Source organism: Nannospalax galili, unplaced genomic scaffold, assembly GCF_000622305.1.
Source record: "Nannospalax galili isolate Female #2095 unplaced genomic scaffold, S.galili_v1.0 scaffold514, whole genome shotgun sequence".
Taxonomy (NCBI): Eukaryota; Metazoa; Chordata; class Mammalia; order Rodentia; family Spalacidae; genus Nannospalax; species Nannospalax galili.
In genome coordinates this window covers 2,109,615-2,137,259 of record NW_008336076.1, presented here as the reverse complement: position 1 = coordinate 2,137,259, position 27,645 = coordinate 2,109,615, and the positions used below count along the sequence as shown (strand labels likewise).

Sequence of the window (27,645 nt, the reverse complement as noted above, 5' to 3'; positions counted from 1 at the left end):
GAATTGGCTAGGCAGTTAGGGTAAAAAGACCCCAAAGAAAAGTAGCCAGTTTCTTGGCTAAAACTCACAATGTCCTTGGGCCTCCTAGCAACCTACTCCAACCTACTTCCAAAGGCCAAAAATGTCAAAAGAATTTGGGAGCTTGTATCTAATCCTTAAAAGATTTTAGGGTTACCTCTTCTGAGGGGGGAATGTTGGAGGGGAGGGAGTGGGCATGGATTTGATCAAAACACCTTATATACATGTATGAAATTCTCAGTTAAGTTTTTGTAAAAATTAAAAAAAAATAAATGGTGCTAGTATGAAAAGATATTCTTTTGAAAGATTCATGAAATGTATAAAAATAAACCATACTATGTTCAAGACTCAGGTATGAGAACTAAAGTGTTAAAATGGCTAAATGAAAATATATTTATGACATAGAAGGGAAATTTTTTCAAGTATGACACTCAGAAGTAAAAAGTAGATTTAACTAAATTAAAAAAAGATATCCCATATCTTTAGAGACACTATCAACAAAATTTAGGCAAGTCACAATTGCTGAGAAAATATCATTGCAATGGCTATAGCTATCAAAAGACTACTATTAATGTCCCATAAGTGACTCTTAAAAATCATTCTTAAGGGGTTGGAGAGATAATTCCATGGTTAAGAGCACAGACTGCTCTTGCAGAGGACCTGGGTTTGATTCCCAGCACCCACATGGAGGCTAACAACCACCCATAACTCCAGTTTCAGGGGATCTGACACCCTTTTCTGACCTCCGTGGGGCATTGCACAACACGGGTGTGCTTACACACAAGCAGGCAGTACACTAATATACACAAAATAAAAATGATAAATAAAATATGTTAAAAAACAAAAACAAATCATTCTTTAAAGAAAAATGACAAAATAAAAAAAACCACAGATAATTCACAAGAAGAAAAACAAATGTCAAGAAGCAGGTGAAAAGACATCCAGCTTCACAAATAATCAACCAATGCAAATTAACACAGTGGCTAAATTTTCTTGTATTCATTGCACTGGCCCAAACTTCGGTTCTGAAAATACCAGCTGCTGATGAGAAATTGTGCAGATAGAGACACATGTAGTGCTGGTGGATACAATCACTTTGGTGGCAGTTTGGCAGCATCTAGCTCAATTGAATATGCACCAGCCCCACATCAAGTTATTTCATCTCCGAGCACAGGAATGAACACGATGGCATGAGTTATTATGATGGGCATTTTCTTCAGTGGAGAAACAATAAAACTGTGGTATACAATGAAAATTAAACAGATATACAATCATTAATACAGATTAATAAAAATGTCAAATGAAAACCTCTGCAAGTACGTGTATATATGTGTGTGTGTGTGTATATATATATATATATATATATATAGTATTTTCTTTTAAAAAACAAAAACTTTACATTTATTATATTTATTTATTTTGTGTGTGGAGATCAGAGAACAATTTGAGGAATTCTTTCTTTCCATCATATCGGTCCCAGAGATGAAGTCCCAGGTCATGAGGCTGGATGGCAAGTACTTTACCTGCTAAGCCAACTCACCAGCCTACAATGGTTTTTATATAAATCAAAATGCATTATAGTGCTGTAAGTCCAGATGTAAAGTATTAGAAGGAAAGGATGATACTCGCCAACCTTGAACAGTGTTCACGTCAAAGTGGGAAGAAAGGTGAAACAAGATAAGACTGAGGATGAAGAGATCAGGGACAAGTCATTTCTTAGTTCTTAAAAACAGAAAGTAATCACATCTCTGCTTGCTGAGAATTACTTCGTGGTGTGAAGCATTTTATCATATGCTACAACATGAATAAACAAAAGCAGGCTGACTAAAAGAAACAGGCTCAAAGGGTCACATATGGAAGGATCCCATTTTTATGGAACATCCAGAACTGGTAAAGCCATAGGGACAAAGCACAGATCAATGCCTGTCAGTAGCTGAGAGGGAGGGGAAGATGGAGTGGCAGCTGAATGGGGAGAGAGTTTCTTTTCAGTGATGAAAATGTTTAGGAACTAGACATATACAAAGCTGGCATTCTGAATGCATTAAAGCCAGTAAATTGAACATTAAACTAGCTAATGCCATGGTCCATGAATTTTACCTCCTTAACAACAGCAAAAACAAATTTAAAGCATATTATGTTTCTAAGAGCAGAAGACTTAAAACAGTATAACTAGTGAGGAGAGTCTCCAGAGGCCAGTGAAAGAGAAGACTTGGCCTAAACTCTGGCAATGGAAGACAGGTTATTAAAAAACAGTCAATAATCCAGATTTGTCTTCTCAAAGGGACTTGGTAACCAATCAGATGATAAACAGAGATAGGAACAGAGAGGTTGAAGATGAGCTGAGATTTGTCATTCACTAATATGGGGGTAGGTCTTCCATTTTCAATAATGGGGAAAAGAGGAGAAAGAGAAAGTTTCAAGAGAAAAGTATAATTCACTTTGGTTGTACCAGTGAAGATATGGAGCAGGCATCCCAGGAAAAGTTCTAGACTTGGCTTAAAACACCAGGAGATTTGGGGGGCTGGAGAAATGGCTCAGTGGTTAAGAGCATTGGCTACTCTTCCATAGAACTGAGGTTTGGTTCCCAGCACCCACATGGCAGCTAATACTCATTCATAATAACTCCAGTTCCAAGGAATCTGATAGCTTCTTCTGACCTCCACAGGCATTACACATACAGGTGCACTTACATACATGCAGACAAAATACTCATATACATAAGTAAAAAGCAAATAATTTCGTAAGGCTGCAGCTGAAGCCGTGGAAGAAGATGAAAGCACACTGGCAGTAAAATGAAAATTTTCAAGATAAAAGTCTTAAAAAACAGAGACCTTAAAATTCTAAAACACAGACCTGTAAAAGGTAGAAACTAAGAAAATGTCTCAAGAAAGCAGGAGTAGGGGCTGGAGAGATGGCTCAGCAGTTAAGAGCACTGACTGCTAAAGCAGAGGACCTGGGCTCAGTTCCCAGCTAACAACAGCCTTTAACTCCAGTTCCAGGGGATCTGACACCCTCTTCTGGTTTCTGTGGGCATTATACAACACAAGTGAACTTACATACATGCAAGCAGGACACTCATAAACATAAAGATAAATATTAAATAAATTTTAAAATTTTTTTAAAGAAGGAAAAAGTAACCAATGATATCCCAAACTCTTGAGACACCAAAAATAGGACTGAAAAGGAGGTCTTTAGGAGTAAGGTGCTCTTCAGACAGTTTAATGAGAGCCGTTTCCTGTCAAAATGCAGGAAGGTAGGGTAAAAATATTAATGATAGATGCTAATTCAATCAGAGAATCTCTAAGAAGAAATAAGAAGAGATGGTGGTTGCAGACATGGCCTTCTCACAGAACTGTAAACTATACGAGAGCTTCGAAAACATCTCCACCAGGACTATCCAAGGTGGAAGGAAGACTCTCACAGCCCCTCCCATCTCAGGGGAGGCAATTCTACTGAGCTACTTAATTTGAGCTTGAAAATCAATGTTCACTGTGATTTTTCTCAAACACAGGACTACTTACCCTAACTTAAAAATGTTTTCCTCATATTTTCAATTAAAATGAACAATCCCAAAAGTTACTCCATGTTCGTCATGCAGTTGTGCATTAACAGCTGCTGACACTGTAAACATTGTTTTTTCTTAACACCATAACTTTCAAGGCTGAGGAGATGGTTGTCAGTAAAGTGCTTGCCAGAAAACAATAAGGAGCTAAGTTTGACACCCCATAACCCACATTTAAAAAAAAGCAGGGCCCAGCAGGCACATACCTGAGGCTAAATGGCCAGCCAGCCTAGCTTCAGGTTCACTGAGAGACCCTGTTTCACAAAAATAAGGTGGTGAGCAACTCAGGAAGACACCCAACATTGACCTCTGGCTTCTAAGTACACATGTACACATATGTTCACACAGACATACATGTGCATGCACACACACACACACACACACACACACACACACAAGTCTTCAAATTATGGCTTCAAGATCACTGAACTTGTTAGCTAAATTCATATTGAAGAGACTTTCTGCCTTCTCTTCAGCTTTTTCAATTAAAGTGTCATAATGTATTAAGTACTCTATACTTAGATATTAATCCAAATACCTTTCACTGTTAAGCCATTTTTCTCTGAACCTCACCCATATCTTTCTCAAGGCACAGACATGGTTTTGTAAAGAGGCCCTTATGCTTTGGGGATAAAGGCAGGTTCAGCCTAAATGAGGTCATTAAAACAAAACATCAAGCTCCCAGTGCCCCAAGATTCCAGGCCAATGACCTACAGAGTGTTCCAACTGATCTTAATTTCCTTGGCACAGCACAGTTAGAGTACTGTAATATAATCCAAAATGGCTCTAAAGAGAAACTAGATACTTGCAAGAGTCTTGCCAATACACAGTTAAATAATACCAAAGTGGCCCTTTCATCTGAATACTGTGTCTCTCATGCCTGTGTCAACCGTCCCAAGAATGAAAGTAATCTTCTACTGTGAATGTGGGTTGGCTAAAACACTTGCCAGGCTCAGCCCCATAAAGTAAATGTGCTTTTTAATTGGCATACATGTGCTGGTAAAAGTGAAATTCTGACAAGGAGATCAGAGAGACAAAGAACAGGACTTGTTCTGAGCAAGGTAATCCAAAAATTAGAATGTGCTGATAGTCATAAAACAATACTCAAATGTTTATTCTGACAAGGATTACCTTCAGTATCTTATAATATCAGAACACTCTCTGAATTTAAATAGACTTCACTTTTCTAAGTCTCTTTAAAAATGTCATCTATATTAAATTATCAGTATGTTCCCAAATAGGCTCTCATTCCGTCCTTCAGAAATAAGCACCTCCTTTTCCATTCTTTGTTTTTCATTCATTAAGGAAAAATTTCAAGCATTACTTACCTGCTCGAAACTGAACATATAATACTCTACACAGAGGCTAACACATACTGCTCTTGCAGAGGACCTGAGTTCGGTTCCCAGCACTGACCCTGGGCTGCTCACAACTGCCTGTAACTCCAGCTCCAGGGGATCCAATATCTTCTTCTAGACTCTATGGGCAGCTGCACTCACACATGCACATACCCTTCCACATGCTATATATATATATACATATATATAATTTAAAATGAAGTAAGTCTTGGGGCTGGAGAGATGACTCGGTGTTTAAGAACACTTACTACTCTTCCAGAGGTCTCGAGTTTGGTTCCCAGAACCCACATGGTAGCTAACACCTGTCCTTAACTCCAGTTCCAGGGGATCAAATGCCCTCTTTTGGCCTCTGTGGGCACTGCATGCATGTGGTGCACTTAAATACAGGCAGGCAAGGCAATCATACACATAAAATCTTTTTTAAAAAAAAATCCTAAATACAACAATATTTCGACTTTTTTAGTGGGTAAAGGCAGAAAGCAAACACACACATCTGAACAGAGAGTATTTGGGGTGATAGCAATGACTAGGGAGAAAGATTAAACTGGTAAATGCAACAGTTTGAATCTTGAGTGTCTCCCAAAGGCCCATGAATCAAAAGCTTGGTCTCCGGCCATGATGTTATTGAAAAGCAGTAGAAAACTTAAGATGTGAGGCCTAGGAAGAGGAAGCTGGGTGACAAGTGTAGTGCTTTTGAAGAGGCTATGAGGACACCAGCCATTTTACCTCAGTCATTTCCCAACCACCACAAGGTGAGCATCTCTGCTCCAATATGCACTCCCCACCACGACTTACTGATTCCACACAGGCCCAAAGCCACAGGGCCAATGAGGCAGGGACTTAAACTCCCCAAACTGTAATCCAAAAACCCTTTTTATTCTTAAGCTGACTACCTCAAGTATTTTATTGCAATAATATCTTACTGATTCAAGGAAGAATGGGGGTACAGTAATTAAAAACAAGGTCAACCTTTGAATACCATCTGAGCTAAAATCACCTTTGTCTATCCATCAACTGCTAATTAATCAGGGCCCCCTAAATTGAAGTTCACTAAATAAAAATAGACTTGAAACTCAATCAGACTCACTCATTTTCTCTGTTTCTGGATACTTCATTAACACAGCTTTACCACTAATGACTTTTATTCTTTCACTTGGATACAATTTGTTTATAGGAAAATCTGGAAAAATGGACAATTTTATTACACCCTGACCAATAAACATATCCATAAGGCTCTTGTGTGATGTCATTCCAACTTTTTCTTTTCATAAAATGCTTCCATCTTCTATTTTAAGCATATTTTCTCCAAAAGCTTAAGACTTCAGATTTAGTTTGTTCAGTTTGCAAGAAATACCAGCCAGCTATGGTGATGCTTGCCTGTAACCCGAACACCCAGGAGGTAAGAGAGTCACAATTTCGAGGCCAGTCTGAGCTACAAAGTGTAACCCTATTCAGAAAGAGAAAGGGGGGGGAAGCAGTCATATAATTGGAAAAAAGTCTTCTCTCAAATAAGACTTTCATTCTTTTTGATAATAGAAAGTTTTCTTACCAATATCATTCTGAGCCAAAAATATTTTTTTAAATGACAAAATAAACTATGGGTTATATTGAATGAAATGCCATTGAAATGGCTAAAAACGAACAGTCAAAATGTAGAATAATACAAGACTGCTAGATATAATGCCCCATGCTTGTAATCCCAGGATTTAGAAGGTACAGGTAGGAGAATCAGGAGATCAAAGACAGTCTTAGCTACATGGCAAGTCTGAAACCAACCTGGACTAAAATGAGGCTCTGCCTCAACCCCACCCCAAATAATAATAATAATGAAATGATGCAGGACAAAGATGGCCGAACATTACGATGAAAACCTAGGACATGCACAGGCCTTCTGTGGTAACTGTGGGAGTGTCCATTCTCACCTCTGGGTTTCAGCTTTGGGAGCAATTAAAGAAAAACCAAGTACAAAATTAAAAATATCTCAATTAGTCCAGTCATTAGCATGTAATTTTTTTAGGAAGTAGAAAATACTGAAATATTTTGTGATAAAATAAGATAGAAACTAACTAGAACTGGAATAACTAGTTCATAACATAACTTTTTTCCAGGAGCTTAACCACAGTATATAAAATTTGAAGGAAATTGTATATAAATTTTATCTTTGAGTTTTGTCCAATTTATCCTGAAAACTTAGGTAGTCCCGGAAAACATTGTTTCATTTCTAAGAAGCGGTCACTCACTGCATTCGATGTTGGCAGCCCTATAACCCTCCCAAGCCCTGTCAAGGCTGAAGTAGTCATTCTCCCAGTATCAGGCAAAAAGGCCATGTGGCTAAGGCTATCCTGCCTGCCACTACACTCTGCTAAAGACAGCCATCATGTCCAAGGCCAGGCATTTCCAGAGCAGTCCAGTCACTGTGTCTCAGTTCTCAACAATTCTTGCAGCCCCTCCTGGCTCCAGAGTGTCTAAGGGATGGGTTGAGACATTTATGCAACTACACTGCAGCCTAATTTTTCTATGTTTATTCCTTCATGTAGTGGTTGCAACAGCACTCCTTGGAAAGCTTTCTACAGGCAAGCCTCTGCTGATGCAGCTTCTGGAAACTTACCTGAAGCCTGTATCACACCAGGTATTTGCAGGCATATTTTCTTTCAGCTGTTGATGTACCCTGTAACTATGTAGTAAGAGCACCAGGAAATACATTGAAATCCACAACAAAAGGTCATTTTCAGCAATCAGTGTTGCTCCCTTTAGTTTGTCCCTTGAGGGTACTATCTTCTGACAACAGGCTGGACATGCCACAACTGAAGTCAAAAATGAAAATGTACGAAGGGAAAATGAAAAGTGTCACCGTTCCCATCACACCTTCAAGTACCTCAGCAAAGAACATTTCAGATTGGCCAGGCTCCTCCTATCCAACCAAGGTGCAAAACCTGAACAGAACTAGGTACAAACATTTGGCAAGGTGGCTGAAGCTTATAATCCCAAACCAGGGAAACTGAGGTAGGAGGATTGTGAGTTTCAGCTCAGTCATGAGCAACACAGTGACACTCTGTCTCATAAAACAAAATAAGAAAAGATTTGTGATGTCCTAGAGGGTTACATGCTCCAGGGTAAGGTGTTGTAATGATTTCTACAATATGGACATACAATAGACAAATGGCTTTTACCTAGCTTTGCAACCAAAAATTATTTTAGCTTGTTTATAATGTAGACATTGTTAATCTTAGCTTATTTATAATGTAAGCAAGGTCACTGAGCCATGTGCTCCACTTGTGACATGGGCATGTGGCCTTAACCCCTCATGACCCTTCCTTGGCCTAAACCCAAAATAATATATGCATGTATGTGCATTTGTTTATATATCAACCACTGCAAATAGTGCTTATCTCATTGAAAGCAATGGGTGAAATTGATAACACTTTGTGTGTGCGCTATTCTAGGTCAGGAGAGGTCAGAAGGGACATAATTTTCTGAGAAGACAGTTCCACTACACGTCCCCATTTCATGCTGGATAGACAGTTTCAATAAAGGAAGGAACTGGACTTTTTTCGATAGCACAGTTCCAAGAGAGTTCTGAGGGAACAAATTTCCAGCAGTTTGGGTCTACTCTTGACTTAAAATGGATGCTAAGAGCCAGGCTGTTTTCATTCAGGCATAGCCAGAATGTAGCATCATCTAATAAATGCCCCAATAAAGCACCAAGTAGAGAGGCCATGGTGAACAGAGGAAGGTTTTCAGGAAGATAAGTAAGATTCAGGCAAAAGTCATGTAGATGAAACTCAATCTATGAGCTGTTCTCTCCTTGGAAAGTTTTTATGTATACTTAAGGAATCTCTCTCCCTATTTATGTGTGTCTAACTCTGGCCAAAGTAATTCACCAGTGACATTAGTAGTTAATAATTAAAACATTTGCTAGTGTCTGCCCCTTGGACTGAGAGACTCAAAGCCAACTGATATTTTCATTTAAGTGTTTCCATGTAGATTTTATGAATACACAATTAACCTGAAGAAAGTAGAGCAGTCCACTGAGTACTCCTTATCCATGATGATCCTAAATAAGAATGATGTGGAAAATGAGAAGTGTCTCCACTAACCTCATTACACATCACCAAAACTTACTAAGTACTAAAGTAAAATACTGTACTGCTAACGTCCAATTAGTCCTAATATATTAGTTTGTTTTGTAAATAAAATATTCTAAAATAGTTAGGATTATTCTTAAAATTTAATAAATAGGATTGAGCATGGTTAGAACATGGCAAGACATGACTTGATAAAACTGGACTTCTGTTATGTGTCTACCTTCAATAATCTATTCATTCATTTATTCTTTCAACAAAAGAACCTAAGAAAAATGGACCCAAGATAATCCATTTGGATGAAAAATTAATAAACAGACAAAACAGATTTTTTTAAAATGCCAGATACCAGAAGCACAGTCAAGAAACTAAGCTGAGAAAAGTGACAGGGTGAAGGGAATAGAAGCAGGCTACCTGCGGGGAAGGCCACCTTGATGCAGGACATTATGCTGAGACTTAAAGAATAAGAATAATCAGCACTATAAAGAGCCAAGGAAGAGTTCCCAGGCACAGAAAACAGCCAAGCCACGGGCTTTGACAGAGAAGAAAAGCCTTTGTCAAGTTCACAACAGACAAGGCTCTGAGTACAGTAAAAGGAACAAAGGGTAAAATACAGATAAGGTTTAAGAGGTAGGCAGGAACCAATCATGTACAGTCCTATAAGCCAAAGTAAGAGATACTGTCTTTATTCTAAGCTAGCGAAACCTTTTTTAACCATAGAGTCACGACACGAGTCCGGTATTTCTAAAAGTTCCTAGTAAAAACTGCATGGAGAAATAAATCAAGCTAGGTTAGGATAGAAGCGGGGCCATTTATGCCTTTTCACGTGGCTTAAAATAGAGTGGTTAGCTGTGGGGACTGAGAGGCTATACAGATTTGAGTCTGTTTACTTAAGCAGTGCAGCCAGTAGTAATTAACAAGAATAGAAAGTGGTGTCCTAAGCTTTTGTCTTGAACAATCAAATGAAAGGTTTGAGGAAAGAACAAAAGAAATTCAGAGAACTCAGAGGCTATGGCTAATCCACACCCAGGAAGCCAACCAAGGTTAAGTGCATCCTGGGCCTGTGATATTCTCAAATGTTCACATCTAATCTAATATCTTTAGCTCTAAGGTTTTTTTTTTTTTTATCATTATAGTTATTTTATGTGTATGAGTGTATTGCCTGTATGTATATAAGTGCACCTGTATCATGCAATGTCTGTGGAGGTCAGAACAGGGCATAGGATTCCCCTGAAACTAGAGTTACAGATGGTCGTTAGCTGCCATATGGGTGCTGGGAATTGAACCTGGGTCCTCTGCACATCAGCCAGTGCTCTTAACTGCTGAGCCATCTCTCCAGCCCACTCAGCTCTAAGTTTAAACATTTGCTTTTGTATTTCATCCTCACACCTCAGACATACTTCCTGATTCTCAGTCTTGCGGTGGACTCTTTGATGCACAACTTTTACTTTAACCAGACCTTCCTAATCCCACTACCTCCGTGAATGTGGCTCTGGTGGTCCTTGCCCATTCTTTACCAAAAGAGGTGGTGTGACCATGCAAGAAACTCTGAAGAGAGAACGAGGAAGCTTCTAGAGCCAGTGAGACCAAAGACATGCTCCTGTGACTCCTTGGTCTACTGCACAGAAGTCACAAGTGACTCAAGTCAGAAGACTTGCCCTCTCTGGAAACAGAGCAAAATGATGGTGCTCCAAGGCCTGTGAAGTCTGCACTGTCTGATACCACATCTGTCAGAAACAGTAGGAAGATACTACAATGTAGGCCTGCTGATTCCTGTGCCAGCATCTTTCAGTCACAACATACCGACACATCATTCCATAAACACACTATTAAAAGACAGGATGTTGTAAGTTTACTACCTCTGGATTTACTGTGGATTCCAAAATTTTGACTGTCTGCCAATCTAAACATCACACAAGATAACATCCATGGAAAAATGTATGCGAAAAATTCACCAATTTATTAATGACCTTTTGGAACACAGATATTGAAAATTGATTGTGAATATTAAACGTTAAGCATTCTATCTGTATTTGTTTTCTCTGTGGCTTTGAAGAATATGAACTATGCAGACCAAAGGGAAGGACAAGAAAGAAAGGATTCTCCCCTCTGTTTGCTCTCCCTTCTTTTCTAAATTAACTCTGAATCCTTCCCTCGACCCCGTTGCCAGGGTCAAGGCCTGTGACGACTTCCTAGGTTCCCTTGATCTGTCCTCTAAATTATAAAAAGACAATTCTCAAGTTTTTTTATCTCTACCTAAATAGATAGGCATATATTTACATAATAGAATTTATTACTATTCCATATGAACTAACATCTTCTCCAAAACAGTACCTGTGGGACTGTGGAAATCTTTTCTTACATTAATTAAAAACTGTGAATGGTTCCAATTTCCCCTTTCTTGATAGAATGTAATCTCTACCCTGAGGAAAAAACAAAGGAGAGTCAAGCCATTAAAAAGTGAAAAATAAAACCCAAACTGAATATAAAGATATTATTGCAAATCTACCCTGAAACTTCACCCAGTATTGGAATAAATCTTCTAACTAGAAGAAAAGCTTGAAAATATGTGCTGTGCTAGGGAAATTACGTTATAAAATAGGAAGAGACAGCCATTTCTGCAGTGAGTAAGGATAACTAGCATGAGGTAGAGATGATCCTGAGTTGGTAGCTCTCATCATCAGAGGCCAAGGGACCTCACAGAGCTCTAGACGATGGTCAGGGATGCTGATCATTTCCAAAGAGTACCATTAACTGAAACCACTGCTTAGAAAATAAGGTTTTAGGTAAAATAAATGGATTAAAACAAAGAAACTGGACAGCGCAGACTGGACAGGCTCTCAGACAACTGATGGGTGGTCATTACCTTTCTGTCACGCATACCTGTTAAGAGTTACCTTTGATATACTCACAATTGTTGCAGATCTTTTGTCTCCCACAGTTTTCTCTCTGCCTCTATATGCTGCACCTACTAAACCTGTCTTTCCTCACAGAGCCTCCCACACCCTTCCTAAGTGGGCAGTGGTCCAGGTCCCTCTGACCCCTCAGCTACAACTCTTCGGAGCTGGACCCACTGGGATGATAGCTCTCCAAATACAGACCCCTGTCAGTTAGTTACAAAGTGCCCAGTCACCAGTAAGAGAATCGAGAGCCAGCCACTGGCAAACAAGAATACAGAAGAATGCAAGATGACCAAGTAGAGCTGTAAGAAGTACACATTGTGATACACTTGTGGGAGGAAAGGGGGTGGGGGCTTGGTTGCCTTGATTTTTGCTAAATTTTTCATTTGCAATTCCAGTCTCTCATGAGACCAGTGAACTTTTGTCCTTCGGGCACTAAAACATAACTTTCCAGGCTAGTTCATTTGAGGCTCTGTTTCTTCCAAACAATCAATACATGGCTAAAATACCAACTGAAGTCCGTTTGCAATATCCCACCTTCTCCCAACTAAAGAAATCTGTCCACAGTTTTGCAAAGTCAGATTGGCAGAATTAAATCAGTAGAGGTGAGAGGGGTTTGGATGTGCAGAAAGAGAAAAACATAAGCAGTGTATTACCCTGTCCTTCTTGGGGATATTTGTATTCAGAAAGTTTTGCAAGAAGTCTGAGTATTCTAAGTAAGGTGGGTTAGTGAACACCCTTCAAGAAGGCCTGTTGCTACAGCCTCCAAGTATGCTACACAAATCTGTACAAGCTTAAATTTTTCTCAAAAAAATTTAAAAACCACAACAATGATATTCATCAAGTACACATTCAAAAGTGGCAAATTACTGTTACAAAGATAGATTTGTTTGACACTCTAATAGAAACAAGTATTGTTTCTGTTGCTCTTTCTGCATATATATTTGTGTTTCATTTCATGTTAAATGAGATTTTGTAGAATAGCTTGGAGGGCCTGAATACAATTTATGATGTTGCTTCCATGTGAAAATGAATTCAGACTTCCAAAGGGCTAATTTGCAGACTCTTGGAACATAACCAATTTATAATTTGAGGATTTCATGTGTCATTCCAAATGAGAAAATTTGGTTAGGGGTGGTTTAGATGATACCAAGGAATTCTTGGTATTTTTGTCATGGAAAAAATGGCTTTTGGGTTATATTTTTAAATGCATTTTTCGGAGTTGCATATAAAAACTAGGTAGGGCTGTGATGACAGGATGTCTGGGATTTACTCCAAAACACTTCAGCAAAGAAATTAAAATTTTTAAAGGAATAGATGAAGTAATGAAGCCAAATCTTGATAATTGCTAAGCCTGATAATTTAGAGCATAGGGTAGGGTTTCCTTCATTCTACTTTTGTGTATATTTGAGAAATGAATACAGGAGAGTATACACAAAACCCCGACTTAAACACACATGCAGGCTTAGCACATACACACTGGAATCATTGCTGACATCACAAAGGAACAACATAAGACAGCTTTTAATTTGGAGACGAAGATCTAGTTAAGTATCCTTTGACAGTCCTTTACATAGTAGAGGAAATAGTCTCAAGAAATCAAAGGAAAACCATATGGAAAATTAAGTTCTTAATTATTTGAAAGACATTCTTGTTTTCCTGAGATATACCAAAAAAGGCTGCAGGATGACTAGAAACAGTATCACAAGGGACAAAGCACATAGAGATATTATATTCTTTTTGATTCATTATGCATCCCTGGCCTTGAACTCGCAATCCTCCTGCCTCAACCTCCCAAGGACTGACAAACCAGGCCATCATGACTGGCTATTTTCTTTATTATTATTTTTTTTTATTTTATGTATATGAGTGCATTGCCTGTATGTGTATAAGTGCACCTGTGTCATGCAATGCCCACGGATGTCAGAAGAAGCTGTCAGATTCCCTGGAACTGGAGTTACAGATAGTTGTTAGCTGTAATGTGGGTGCTGGGAATCAAACCTGGGTCATCTGCAAGAGTACAGTGCTCTTAATTGCTGAGTTATCTCTCCAGTCCATAACTGGCTGCTTTCTAATGTTCTCCTGAGGTAATATTCAGTGGCCAAGAATTCCACATAAAATATGATTACTAGCAGTACTAACAAAATTATTTGACATAGCTAGTTCTTTGGTAGATATTTTCATATCAGTTTCAGAAGAGGAAAGCCACATGGAAACTCACAAAGAGTTTTACTTCAGAACAGGAAAAAAAAAAGAGTGAAATTCCAGATCCTTAGATGGGTATTAATAGACTGCATTCATCGGGCCTGTGATCTTTGTGTTAACAGGTGAAGCTGTGACTAACACTGTTGATACACGTTTATTACTTATATTAGTCATGTAGTCTTTGCTTTCTTTGGAAAATGTACCTTCCTAAAAAAATTAGTGTAAAATCCTCAAGAAATGCAAAGTTCAAGTTACATCACTCTTAAGCACCCAGCATTGCTTAGACACAGTTTAAGGATCTGTAAAAGCAAGGCACTAGATAAAGTCAAACATCCCTCTCACTCTGTCTGATCGCTGTGTCATCCCAAACATTCTATGGCACAGTTTTTCATAGGGTTTGGTCTCTAAAATGCCCAAGCACCATATTCTGCAAGACTTATCCTACGCAGTCCTGGGAAGCAATTGAGCACAGCTTCTATACAAGCTGTGTCCAAACTCCAAAACAAGATAAAGACTGTGTGTGTCTGAAGGCCGAAGACCTCTTACTCTTTCCTCTTCTTCAAGTAACAGGTCTTGATAGTTCACTACAGGATGATTTCCAAGCAAATTCCAATCATAAACTAGAAAAGAAAGACATTAAATTTGTAATGCAGGTTCCTTTTAATGTGATTTCCCTGGATTGCATATATTAAAGAAATTAATACAGAAATCTGTATCATTGGCAAACACAAGGATGGGCTCAGTATTATGTGACAAACATTTAGAGAACAGGGAGGGACTAAAGGACAGATTCTCATTCTTTCTCGTGTTCAAATTATATTGAATATGCACAGTACTTGTATGCTTTGGCAATTCTTATTGGCAAAAAGAGATAAAGCACATCCTATTTGTGGATTCAATAAAATATGCCAATCATGCATCACGTATGCATCTCAAAATGTTTCTAAAAAGCATAGTTGTGGCCTATAAAAATGACTTCGATTCCTTTTCCCCTTTTCTGCTTCCCAGTTTTTGAGAGGCCAGATGAAATTTAACATTTCTAGTCTGGACTGTCTCAAACTTTCTGGTCATTCATTTATAAATAACAAGTAACAATCTCCACTTGCCTATGGAAAGAAAAGAATTTCTATCACGACTGGAATAATTAAGCAAGTAGAAGAGACTATAAAAAAAGACATCATCTTATGTGTCAACCTTAAGTAATACTGAGAAACAACATAGTCCCATCCCATCGCACACTTCTCTTCAACCAAAGCCGACAGATAATCGGGCCAGAAAAACTATCTTGTAAAAAGGGCATGTGTGCAACAAAGATACTGAACCTGGGGAAATTACTGACACAGAGCCAAGTATTTGCAAGTTATCCCTGATTCCAAAGCACTGAAAATACACAAAGAACTAAAATTAAAGAATCAAGTCTAAACATAAAGGCCACGTGAGGTTAGATGGGAAGCAGAAAAGAAAGGGAAAAGGGAATCTTCCTATTCTCCAGGAGTGGGCTATCCTCTTCATGAAGTCAGTGGGGTATCTTCTTCAGGAAGGGGGCAACCATGAGCCTAGGAAGAGCCTGACAAAAAGTGCCCTTAGAAAGTGGAACACCCCTCTGGGATTGGCCCCAGCAGGCCAGCAGAACTTGCCTGTGTGGCTACAGTGTTCTCTGTCAGGTTGGACGCAGGCAGCAGGGGCAGAGAAGGAGCCTGCTGGAGCGAACAACAGCACGTCACCTTTTCCCCATTTTCCAACTTACTAACATGAAAAGAAACACTGCCATTCTCTGAAACACTTCACTCTGGTCTGATGGCCAGCCATGCTGAGGGTACATTCTACCTGGACCTGAGACCTAACTCACTCTCTTTTTCTTCTCTCTGTGTGCCTTAGTTTATTTCCCTGTTTCTATGATAAAATACTCTGACAAAAGCAACTTTAGAGGGAAAGTGCTTTCAGTTCATAGTCCAAGAGTACAGTTCATCATTGACTGGGAAGTCACAATGACAGGAGCTTGAGGCAGCTGGTCACACCACAACCACAGTAAAGAGAGAGCAGTGGATGAATGTGTGCTTGCTCAACTCACTTTCTCCATCTTATACTGTTCCAAATCTCTCTGCTCAGGGAACAGTCCCAGTCACAGGAGATAGGTCTTCCTATTTCAATTAAACCAAAATCAAGATAATCCTCCACAGGCATGCCCAGAGGCCCATATCCCAGGTGACTCTAGATTCTTTCAAGTTGATAGTTAACATTAACCATCACACCATCCTATAAGTATGTGCGTACCAAGATTTATAATCCCTTTCTACACACCCCGCCTGCTCAGCCTCTCTCTTAAACAGAAGAATTCTGTATCTATTCTTAAAACTTAAGGGAAAGACTTGGTCTCACCTCTCTTTCTACTTGTCTTCCCCTATCCAGGCTCTACTCCTACCCAGCCCCACACTGTAGCCCTGCTTTAGTAAGCACTCCTTAGGTACCATCACTGCTTGCCTAAATGCCTACCACCTAGGATCATGGCAGAAATGTGGCAGGACCTCTGTAATTAGGGAAATTATCTATCAAATTCTCCCAAATGAAAGCCGGTCTTGGTGTCACATGCCTTTAATCCCAGAATGTACTTGGGAGGCAGGCAGATCTCTGTGAGATCAAGGCCATCCTGGTCTACATAGCGAGTTCTGGGCCAGCTGGGGCAACAGGGAGACCCTGTCCCCAAAACTCCCCCAAACGAATATTGTGTCAACATCATACATTTCCTTCCCCACACAGGATGAGAGAAGCAACCTACCACAGCACACAGTGAAAACTATCACCCTAACTTTAAGTCCACTCTCAAAGGGCTTGGACATTTCAGTAAAGCTGCCTGTAACTCTGCAGTCTGATTTTAAGCTGCACTTTGATGAAAAAATTTCAAGAAAGTCCCTTCTTGAGGCTGGAGAGATGACTCAGTGGTTAAGAGCACTGGCTGTTCTTGCAAAGGACCCTGGTTCAAATCCCAGTACCTACCCACATAGTGGCTAACAACCCTCTTTAGCTCCAGTTCCAGGGAATCCGACGACCTCTTCTGACTTCCATGGGCATTGCATAACACAGGTGCATGTACATAGATGCAGGCAATATTCTCATACACATAAAATAAAAATAATATTTTAATAAAAGCTAGGCCCCTCTTTTCCTCTCTTCCAAGCCCAATCAGTTTTCAGATCCTGTTTTTTTGTTTGTTTGTTTGTTTGTATGTTTTTTCCAGTGCTGGACAGTTGGTGACAAGTAGATCCCTGGGGCTCAATGACCAGTCAGCCAGCTAGTCTAGCCAAATTCATGAGTTCCAGGTTCAGTGAGAGACTGTGTCTCAGAAACTGAAATTGGAGAGTAGCAAGATAGCTCAGTGCTTGCTGATAGTTTGATGACCTGAGTTTGATCCTTAGGACCCCTGTGGTAGGAGAACCAACTCCTGAAAATTGTATTCTGACCTCCAAACCACACACACACACACACACACACACACACACACACACACACACAAGGTTGGGAGTGATTGAGGAAGACAGCTGATATCAACCTCTGGCCTCTACATACATACTTGCGGCATACATGTGCAGAGGCACCTGCACACACTTACTCAACTTGTGCACACACACTAACACATATCACTCACACATGCATTTCCTCCTGCCTCCATTAATGTTGCCTACTATTTAAAATATGTCAACTTTTCTAGGGTATTCGTCCATTCCCTAAAGTATAAGCACATCACAAACCTACCAGGGGCAAGAACAGTGCAAAGGAAGAAAAGAGATTAGATGGAAGCATGGCCACCTGTCATTTCCTGTCTCTGATAACTCCCTCCTCACCTCCATGATCTGAGTGTTATATTTTATTGCTCTTTCCCTTAGAACAAGGCGGGTTTCGTCAAATGAAACTGATTAATGTTGTTGGTTCAAAAGTAGCATAAGTCCATATGAAAACATGGATAATTCTAGGGTGCTATGCTTTTCTTTTTTTTTCTCTCTCTCTTTTTTTTTTTGTCTCAAAATGTATAGTCATGAGAAATCACCTCTTAGTTGCTTGGACATTACAATCTAATTTGCATAAGTCCTACTCAAACTAGAAATCTAAAAAGAAAGAAAATCATAAAAATAAAGTCTATTTTCTAATTATCACTTCCAAGTGAGATGCCTTCTGCCACCAGAGATCCAAAATGTGGAATTCATGGGAATGAACACATGTTGAGCTCTGAACTCCAATTACCAGATTCTTTTTTAAAAAATAAAAATTTATTACATGCATGTGCACACTTATGTGCATTTGCTGTGGCCCACATTCAGAGATCAGAGGACAACTTTTCGGAGTCCAGGTCTCTCCTTCCACCATATGAGTCCCAAGGATTGATCTGAGGTTGAAAGTCTTGGCAGCAAGCATCTTTATCCATGGAGCCATCTCACTGTCCCTGCCAGATTCTCTTTTTTTTTTATTGAATTTTTGTAATTTTCATACAATATAACTTGATGGCATTTAAATCTGCTCCCCTCTCTGCATCTCCCCTCTAAGCCCCCCCGCCCAAGTTAATGTGAGCCCATATATATATATATATGGGCCTAAAGAGTCTGATCTGTGTCCCCAAGAATCCTTCAAGTTGGGTCCATGCACTGCACCCATCAAGAGTCTCATCCCTGTAAGATACTGTCTTTCCCCCTCTCAGCAGCCATCAGTTGCCAAAAGTTCCTTTAGCTGGGTTGAGATTTCTTACCCACTTCCCTACGTCTATGCTGGGATTTTTTCTGATTTCAGCTTGCATAGGACAGAATTTTCTTTTGGTAAATGAAATGTGTATAATGAAATGTGTATAATGAAAAACAGTGTTAAAAACAAACAGCCTGGGGGCTGGAGAGGTGGCTCAGTGGTTAAGAACACTGGTTGTTCTTGCAGAAGACCCGGGTTCGAATTCCAGCACCCACATGGCAGTTAACAACTGTCCATAACTTCAGTTCCAGGGGATCTGACGCCCTCTTCTGACCTCCATGGCACTGCACAACACGGGTACACTTACACAAACAAACAAAAAAACCAGCCAGACTGGGCCTGGTGGTGCACACCTTTAATCTTAGCACTAGGGAGGCAAAGGCAGGCAAATCACTGTGAGTTCAAGGCCATCCTGGTCTACATAGTGAGTTCCAAGGCAGCTGGGACTACAGGGAGATCCTGTCTCAAATAGAGAAAAAGTAAAGAAAAGAAAACAAAACAAAAACAAAAAAACCCAACTAATTCCCTTCTCACTACTACTGCCCCACCTCTTTCAATTAAAATTAAAATTTGAAGTTGTTAACCTTTTATCGCATATCACCGTCCCACCTACCTAGTGAACCATAATAGCTCCCAGACTGGTGTCCTTTCCACCTATTCTCTCCCTCAGCTCATCCTGAGATTCTAGGAGGTAACTGAGGCCCCAAAAGGAAAGTCATCTCAAGAAACGTCTTACATCAACAGTTATTTAGCATGGGTCAAGCAAAATCTCTGCTAACATTATGTTACAAAAATCTTAAAGTCTGTGAGGATGTAAAACTCCAAAGATACTGGGACTTTAAAAGTTTAGAAGTGCATACCTGTTTCTTCCTTGAATTTGCTCTGGGAAAGAGGCCCGTTGACAGCACAGATGTAAGTGGAGAACAGCAGAGCTCAGGAAAAGGGTTTGGAATAGATGGTACTTCCAGAACATCCGGATCTTTCTTGTTTCTCCTACACCAAGAGAACATAGGGTGTCATTTACATAAAACAGAATGTAAAATATAATTGCTGTCAGAATTTAAAAGTGTTGCTAAGGCTCACATGCAGCACTGTGGCAATGGTAATATTATATAAAGAGTGCAGGGAACGTCTATGCTGTACCTTATGTGGATCAAACTAAAATGTGCTAATTAATACCAGTAATTCTATAGCCTCTTCCTCTCTCCCTCTCTGTCTCTCTCCGTGTCTTTAAAAAAAAAAAATCACTAAGCATGGAAAGTCCATTTTCTGCACTTGTGATCATTTTCTTGACCAGCAACATGGGTTTCGTCATTATTACTGCAAAAATTAACCCTAAGGGTCAGCCATTGTTAGGCATCTATTAAACTGACAAATTCTGTAAGTTACATTTAGTGAATTCATCCCTAGGAAATGCTACTAATCACTTCTGGAAGTTATGATTTATTAAATATAGCTGTGGTTCATCTCACTTCAAATTTCATTCACAATGTTGCCCACACACAGTCTGTTTGATTTCTCAAGGCTTATAGATGCTGAATAGCAAGGCAGTATTTTTGAGAAGGTAAGTCAACAGAACTTAGGATAAATGTACTCTAGTCCGCTGGAACATAATTTTAAGTTGACTGAAGTCAGAGCACTTTGAAAATCTGATGAAGAAGAAGAGTGGTATTTGAACGTGTGGATATAAAAGAGCCACGGATTTTTATACCATTGTAGCCTTTTTCTTTCCTAAAGTATGAGAACTCCGAAGGTGCTTAGTGCTGTCTGCCATGGAGATGGGAAACCTTTGAAAGCCTCTGCTCTTGCCTGCTGAACCGTAAAGACTGCTCAAATGTCAATCCATACTCTGCTTCTCCAGGGTCGTTGGAAGACTCTATATGGGAGGTGAACTCATTTACGCTTCGATTTTTGAAAGCCTATAGAATGAAAGGGTTGTTTGTTTTGAATAATGCAGGGCTACTGAGCAGCAGCCAAGGGTGGTCAGTCTAGAGTGTGGCCTCCTGGTTCACGCGATGGGCCCGGGGTGAGACAGACAGCTCTCTCAAAGAAACGTTGATGCTATTTATAATAGGGCGCGGGGACATCGTGATGCCCTGCTGACCCCGCAGGAGCCGGTTCAAAGGGAATTGTCTTCAGACACTTTCACAAACTTGGCCGGGCTCTGGGCACATGCTCACCCCTCGGACCGCCTCCTCACCCCCTGGCCGGCTGCGGACCCGGGACACCGCGACCCGAGGCTGCCTACCTGTCTGCGGCACGGCGGCGGGTGGCGTCTGGAGCGGGTGGCAGCGCGCGCGGGTGCAGCGGGGGACCCGGCGGCGGGTCCTGGGCGTCGCCCCTCCCCTGGGCAGCGCCGCACACCTGGGCGGCCATAGGCCAGTCCTGGGTGGCCGCCGGGCCGGCGGCGCTCTGCCCATCCTGCAGGGAAGTGGTCATGGTCGCCAGCCGGGACTCTGGGGGGTCATCGGCGACCCTGCGCGACGGGGAGGGCGCGGGGCGAGCGGCGCAGTAGCGAATGTCCTGCAGGTGCGGTGGCCCCAGCCGCCTGCGCTCGCCGCCGGGAGGTTGGGACGCGGCGGGGCGGGGAGCGGGGGAGGGGCGGGGGCGGAGGAGGAGGGTGGGGACCGGCGGAGGGTGGGAATGGGGCGGAGGGAGGGGACGGGGAGGAGCGGCTGCGGGGGGCGGGGAGGGCGCGTAGCGAGCGGCCTCGCGCGTGGCCAGGACGCTCCAGGACGCTGGTGACTCTCTCCCGCCACGGCCTCCAGCCCCCGAGGCTCCAATCGTCGCCTTCCCGGTTACCCGACCCAGCACCAGCCAGAGTCCCAGTCCGCGAGGGCCTAGCACCACAGGAGACCAAGAGCCAGTAGAGCTGGTGATTGCGCTGGGCTCGGCCGCCAACCACCAGCCGGCAGGAATCTGGGCAACACTGACCCTTAGACCCTAACATTCCTGCAGTGCCATCGGAGATCACCTAAGCTGTTGGTGGAGCGCTATGACTGGCCCCGAGGCCAGGGTCATGGAACTAGGTTCACCACCCAGTCTCTCCCACCACCACCCTCTTGGCAGCCAGAGATAGAATGGGCTGAGGAGAGCGTAAAGAAGGGGGGGGGGGGAGCACTGTCATAAAAAACTCCTTTTGAAACGGTGGGAATTCTTAGTGAAGCATGAGTGAACTTGAAGGTATCTGGAATTACTAGAACGAATAATTTTCTTTTAATGAGAGCAGTTTCTTCACTCTACCTTGTTCACCCAACAGCTCCATAAATTTAGGCTTTTGCTTCACTTTATTATTAGGAAATTGAGGCCCCAAACCGGCCAGTACCTTGCACCACACAGCACTAGTAACTGATGCAGTCAGTGTTGCATCCCGGTATTCCATCTCAGAAACCCAGACCGTGGAATGGTAACCACATTGTGCTCATCTGTGATGCAGCAACCAGGCTGGGAAACCCAAGTCTGTTTCTGCTCTACGTGTAAGTGTCCCATAATGATGGGCACTGTTAAGGATTTCCAAATACTTCTCACACTCTGTTCTTTGACCAAATTAGGTAACAACTGTTCCTGGCACCTGTTTCATCAAGTTTTCTTAACCTCAATAACCCCTGCCCATGGAAAGATAAACATTGCTTCCTGAGGAAGCCAGCATTCCCTGTTCCCTGCATGAGCATCCTCCCGGATCAAGACACCACCCCATAACTCTGATAACAGCGGGGTCATTAGCTTCCAGTTATAAAGCCTGGAGACTCCATGAACCAAGACGTTTAACTCGAAAAATTGAAGGAGGGGGCAGGAGAAATGGCTCATCCTAAGAGCACTCGCTGCTCTTCCACAGCACCAGGATTCAGTTCCCAGCACCCACACGGCTAACAACCATCCATAATTCCAGTTTCAAAGGATTTGACGCCCTCTTCTGGCCTCTCCCAGCATTACATACTCTGGGTACATTAACGTACATGCAGGCAAAAACACTCAAACACATAAAGACAATAAATAAATAAAAATACAAAATTTAAGAAATAGAACTTCATTTTCCTAGTGTCAAAAGTGAGGCTCACAAAAGGGCAGTAGTGTCCTTGTTCATGTGGAGACTCTGGTCTCCAGAGTGCTTCAACAAAACAGTGGCCAAGCAAGGGTACAAAAGTCACTTTCCTGAAGGATAAAGTTAATAGTCTAATGGTGATAGCTAAAATTTATCAACGGTGTGTGCCAGACCAACTCCTTGTTCACATCTATGCCTCTCAATTATGGTCTGGTCTCTATATGTGAATTTAAAAAGCGTTTAATGTCAAAGCCCTGAGATATATTCAAGCCATTCCAGCAAAATAAGAATGAGGTGCATGTTTTCAGATATCTTGAGCTAAATAACCAAGGAAAAAACAAGCTTTGTCATTACCATTTTCTTAATTTCACCCAAAGCTCTCTCAGGGGCTTTTCTTTTCTAAGAATAATAGGGTTTGAGCATTCTAACAGCAGAGTTAATCAGTGACTGCAGTTTCTCTCTTTCCAGCTCCCAACTCTCTCTCTCTCTCTCTCTCTCTCTCTCTCTCTCTCTGTGTGTGTGTGTGTGTGTGTGTGTGTGTGTGTGTTTGTGTGTCTGTGTGTATGAGAGAGAGAGACAGAGCGAGAACTCCTATTATTTTTCTGTTGGAGGAAAGAGTAAGTGGGAATAACATAAATTTACAGTCTCTGGGAATACCACCCTTCAAGAGCATATTCAGCTCCACTCCCCAGCATGCTTTTTTTACCTCAAGGATGAGAATTCTCTGATTCGGATGAGATGTCAATGTGTCTTCCCTCTCTAAGCATTCCTCTATTTAGTGAAAATCCAGAAATGATCCATGTTCAGACTTTGCAGTCTTCATGTAATTCCCATGGGTAGAAATTATAAGTCCTGTATTAGGTTACAAGCAGCAAAAAAGAAAAGAATAAATCTCTAAGGATAAGATTCTAAGTATTTTGTCTTGTGAATTGGCATTCGGTATGGAATTTATTTGCACTGGTATTTTAAGGATCTATACAAAGAATTGTTAGAGTTAACAGTTTTTGAACAACAAATAAACTATTTTCATTTCTAAGAGGTTCATGAGAAACAACTCTGAATAAAGGACTATTTTTAAATATTTTTAAATATTTAAAGGGGCAGAATATATCAAGATTACAGAGGGATTGTCCTACAGAACGGAAGCTAATGAGGGGTTATCACAGATTATTTTCTCTATAACCAACAGAGACTTCTGGAACAGCACAGCAGATATGTTGGTACTAAAGAGCAATACCACTGCTCTGGTTGATTTTAGTCCCTTTGGACTTGAGCCTGTAAATGTGCAGAGGTCAGTTTGCCCTGTTGCTCCACTGGGGGCATTTTCTGTCCCTTTGCACCTTCATCTTGCATCCACTGAGGGACCCCATCCATCCTCCACCTTAAGGAAAATATGTCCCCCTACTTTTCTCTCTCCCTCTGTCCATCAAGTCAAATTTCTTTTTTTTAAACTTTTACAAAATCTTTATTGAGAATTTTATACATGCAAATAAGGTGTTTTGATCAAATCCAAGCCCACTCCTTCCCTTCCAACACCTCCCAAATCTCCCCATCATTTTTTTCTTTTTCTTTTTCTTCTTTCATTTATTTATTTTTATGGGGCTTTTGGGTACTCTAACATTCCCGCCTCTGAAGAGGTAGTGCTAAAATCTTTTAAGGATTAGATACAAGTTCCTAAACACTTTTGACATTTTTGGTCTTTGGAACAGAGTATGTTGTCAACAATCCCAAGGACATTTTGACTTTTAGCCAAGAAACTGGCTTCTTTTCTTTGGGGTCTTTTTAACCTAACTGCCTAGCCAATTCCTACTTCCTATTATCACGGCATCCTCTGAAGGGGTTACCCAAATTGTCTATAGGGAATAGGGACTCAGACCTCTCTGGCTTCTTCCATGCTGAACAGTGATGCAGGGTGAGGCAATTGGAGTACCCCTTCAGTGGATCTATCTAAAAGACTCCCAAAGTCTTTAAGGGGCAAAGAAAGTCCTTGAATCGTGAATAGGAGATGTGAAGAAGTAAAGGCAAGAGTAATTAGCATTACAAGTTCTAGACAGGGAACTAGAAAATAGAACAGGGCAATTTTCAAATGTTCGTATGAAAGTCCATTGGAATTTCTTGACAAGGGCTTCCAAAAGCATCCCTCTATTGGGTTCTTTCTCATTTTTCTTTTGTCTTCCAAGGCTGGACTCTAGAGTGATGGACTCCGGATTTACTTTCAGGTATTTTGATAGTTATTGGTTAGAATCAGTGTCAGTTCCCTCTCAAAGGCTTCTAAATAGGGGGAGAAAACAAATTTATCCATCATTTTAGAACAATAGCTGGTTGTCTCCCTTAGCTACAGGTGGGCACTACAGTATTGCAGACCAAGATTTGAAGTCTTACATCTGAGCAGCACTTTCTGGTTAGGAACAAAATCATCAATGAGAAATAATTATCTAGATAACTTTTTATATAGACTTAAGCCTAATGTCTGGAAAGTGTAATCCCTTGAACTCTTAAAGAAGTATATGGATGACTTTATTCTTTGGTTATACTTTCCTTTTGGGTGTTTAAGACCATACAGTTGGCCCAAATAAATCAATCTATTTTTACACTTAAGGTCATTTGAGGATCTATTTCTCAGGGGTCACACGGGCTTGGGAGGAGCTCTTGGCTCCTTTATTTTACCAGTTCCATCTATGTGAAGATAAGTCAAAGGTCCTGTTGGACCATGTCTGGCTTTACTTGGAAGCATGAATGAGATGATTCCTCTGAGTTGACCCTCCTCTTTGTAGACTGAACACTGGTTCAGGACCATCTCATGGGGTCTCCATGTGCTCCCTGAACAAGAGGACAGGTGACTCACCACATTTATGAACTGTCTCAGCTAAACTAACTGAAGGACCTAGGTCACACTGGCTCCATTTCTTAGCAGCCTCCATCTTGTCAGTCTTAAGTCTCTGTTCCTAGAAACTGTAAGTTTCCTTTGCCCCATACTGCAGGCTAAGATTAGGCAAGCCTGGACATGACTTGCTTATCTGAGTGTAACAAAAACCACCTGAAATTCCTGACCATAAAAGGGCATCCAGAGGCTGATAGGGGCACCCTACCATAAAAGGAAAAATCTGAGACATTCCAGGTGGCTGACTATGACTATAACCAATGAAATTTCCCCCCCCCCCCGTACAAGGTATTCGGAATTATCCAATCAATTCAAAGGTCGCCCAATTTGCGCTGGCTTTTTCAAGAGTTCCCAATAAAAACCCCTGCTCATTGTTGGTCAGGGCCAGATTCCATTCATTGGCCCCTGGAGTCTTTGTCTGACTGGTCATTCAAGAATTGGAATGCTTTTCAATAAAATCTTCTAAATTTTGAATTTTGGTGGGTGGTCTCCAATCATTTCCGAACCTTGGACCCAACATTTTACAGGACATTTTGAGGGATGTTCCATAGTCTCCTTGAACTTGGTCGACCTTAGAGGGCATGGGTCAAAAACTGACCTTTAAGTCCCTCTGACCACATTAGTACAGGTCTTAAAGTATGGCTGTTAAACATCCAATAAGGTTAGTTCCACCAGTCTGATACTTTTAATTATCATGTGTTATGTAGATAAGGTTTAGGTAAGGAACCAAATATTCTCAGATAAACATTGACTAGATTTATATTTTCTTCCTTAAACTAGTTGAATAAACTATGATCATAGAAATTTTAAGACTGCGTATATTATTTTTGTCTCATCCTTTATATATAACAAACCTACCCAGACCTTCATCACTTGCTTAGGCTTTCTCATTTTTTTTCTATTTTGGAAAATATCTCCATTCCCATATCCTTTCAACATCTTTTACATTCTCATTTCCATCCATAGAGCTGTTCTTCTATTTGTTTGCTTATCATTGTTTACATCAGTATCACATTGTCTTAATTGTTCAGTTGTAATAACAAATCTTAACATTAGAAGAAAATTTCATTCTATTCTTTAAATATTGTCCCAATTTTAGAATTAGCTTCTAGAATTCTACACAGGCTACTTGGGATTTTCATGGGATTGGCATTTGATCCATAAATCAGTTTGGTAAGAAATATTTTTAAATGGGCTCCTAACATAAATAATCACTGTTTTCTATTTACTTATGTCTTCAATTTGTTGCAATCATCTTTTTTATAGTTTCTCTATAAATATGCACATTTATTGTTAGAGAAAGCTACTTGCCCTTCCTAAGAATTTACTCATCCCTCTAATACAACATTCAGATGGTTAACCTGATACTTGTAAAAATTCTAGCATCCTCACTGTGCTGGTTAGTTTTTGTCAACTTGACACAAACCTAGACAAATCCGGGAAGAGGGAATCTCAATTTAGGAATTTCCTCCATCAGATTGGCCTGTGGGCATGTCTGTGAGGCATCTTCTCCACTGATAATTGAGTTAGGAGGGCCTACCACACTGTGGGCAGTGCCATCCCTGGGAGATGGGGAGCAAGCCATCAGATTGGCCTGTGGGCATGTCTGTGGGGCATCTTCTCCACTGATAATTGAGGTAGGAGGGCCCAGAGCACTGTGGGCAGTGCCATCCCTGGGAGATGGGCCTAGTCTGTATAAGAGCAAGCCAGGGGCAGCAAGCCAGTAAGCAGTGTTCCTCCAAGGCCTCTGCTTCAGGTGCTCCCTCTAGGTTCTGCCTTGACATACTTTTAGGGGTTGTTGGTTCGTTGTTGTTGTTTTGGTAGTACTGGTGAGTAAACCCAGGACCTCACACTGTAAGACAAGCGTCC

The 27,645-nt window shown here is 40.9% G+C and overlaps 1 protein-coding gene across 1 annotated transcript in view; it reads right to left on the bottom strand.

Annotated features, from left to right (window-relative positions):
* Grb14 (growth factor receptor bound protein 14) overlaps nucleotides 1-21,426 on the bottom strand; it is a 119,973-nt gene extending 98,547 nt beyond the window's left edge. The window contains exons 1-2 of the mRNA XM_008830904.2: nucleotides 21,102-21,426; nucleotides 19,714-19,846 (exon numbers count right to left, since the gene is read on the bottom strand). Of these exons, the coding sequence (XP_008829126.1) occupies nucleotides 19,714-19,846; nucleotides 21,102-21,292 (324 nt within the window). The 5' untranslated portion in view covers nucleotides 21,293-21,426. The remainder of the gene's footprint in view (nucleotides 1-19,713; nucleotides 19,847-21,101) is intronic.
* Nucleotides 21,427-27,645: the final 6,219 nt, after the last annotated feature.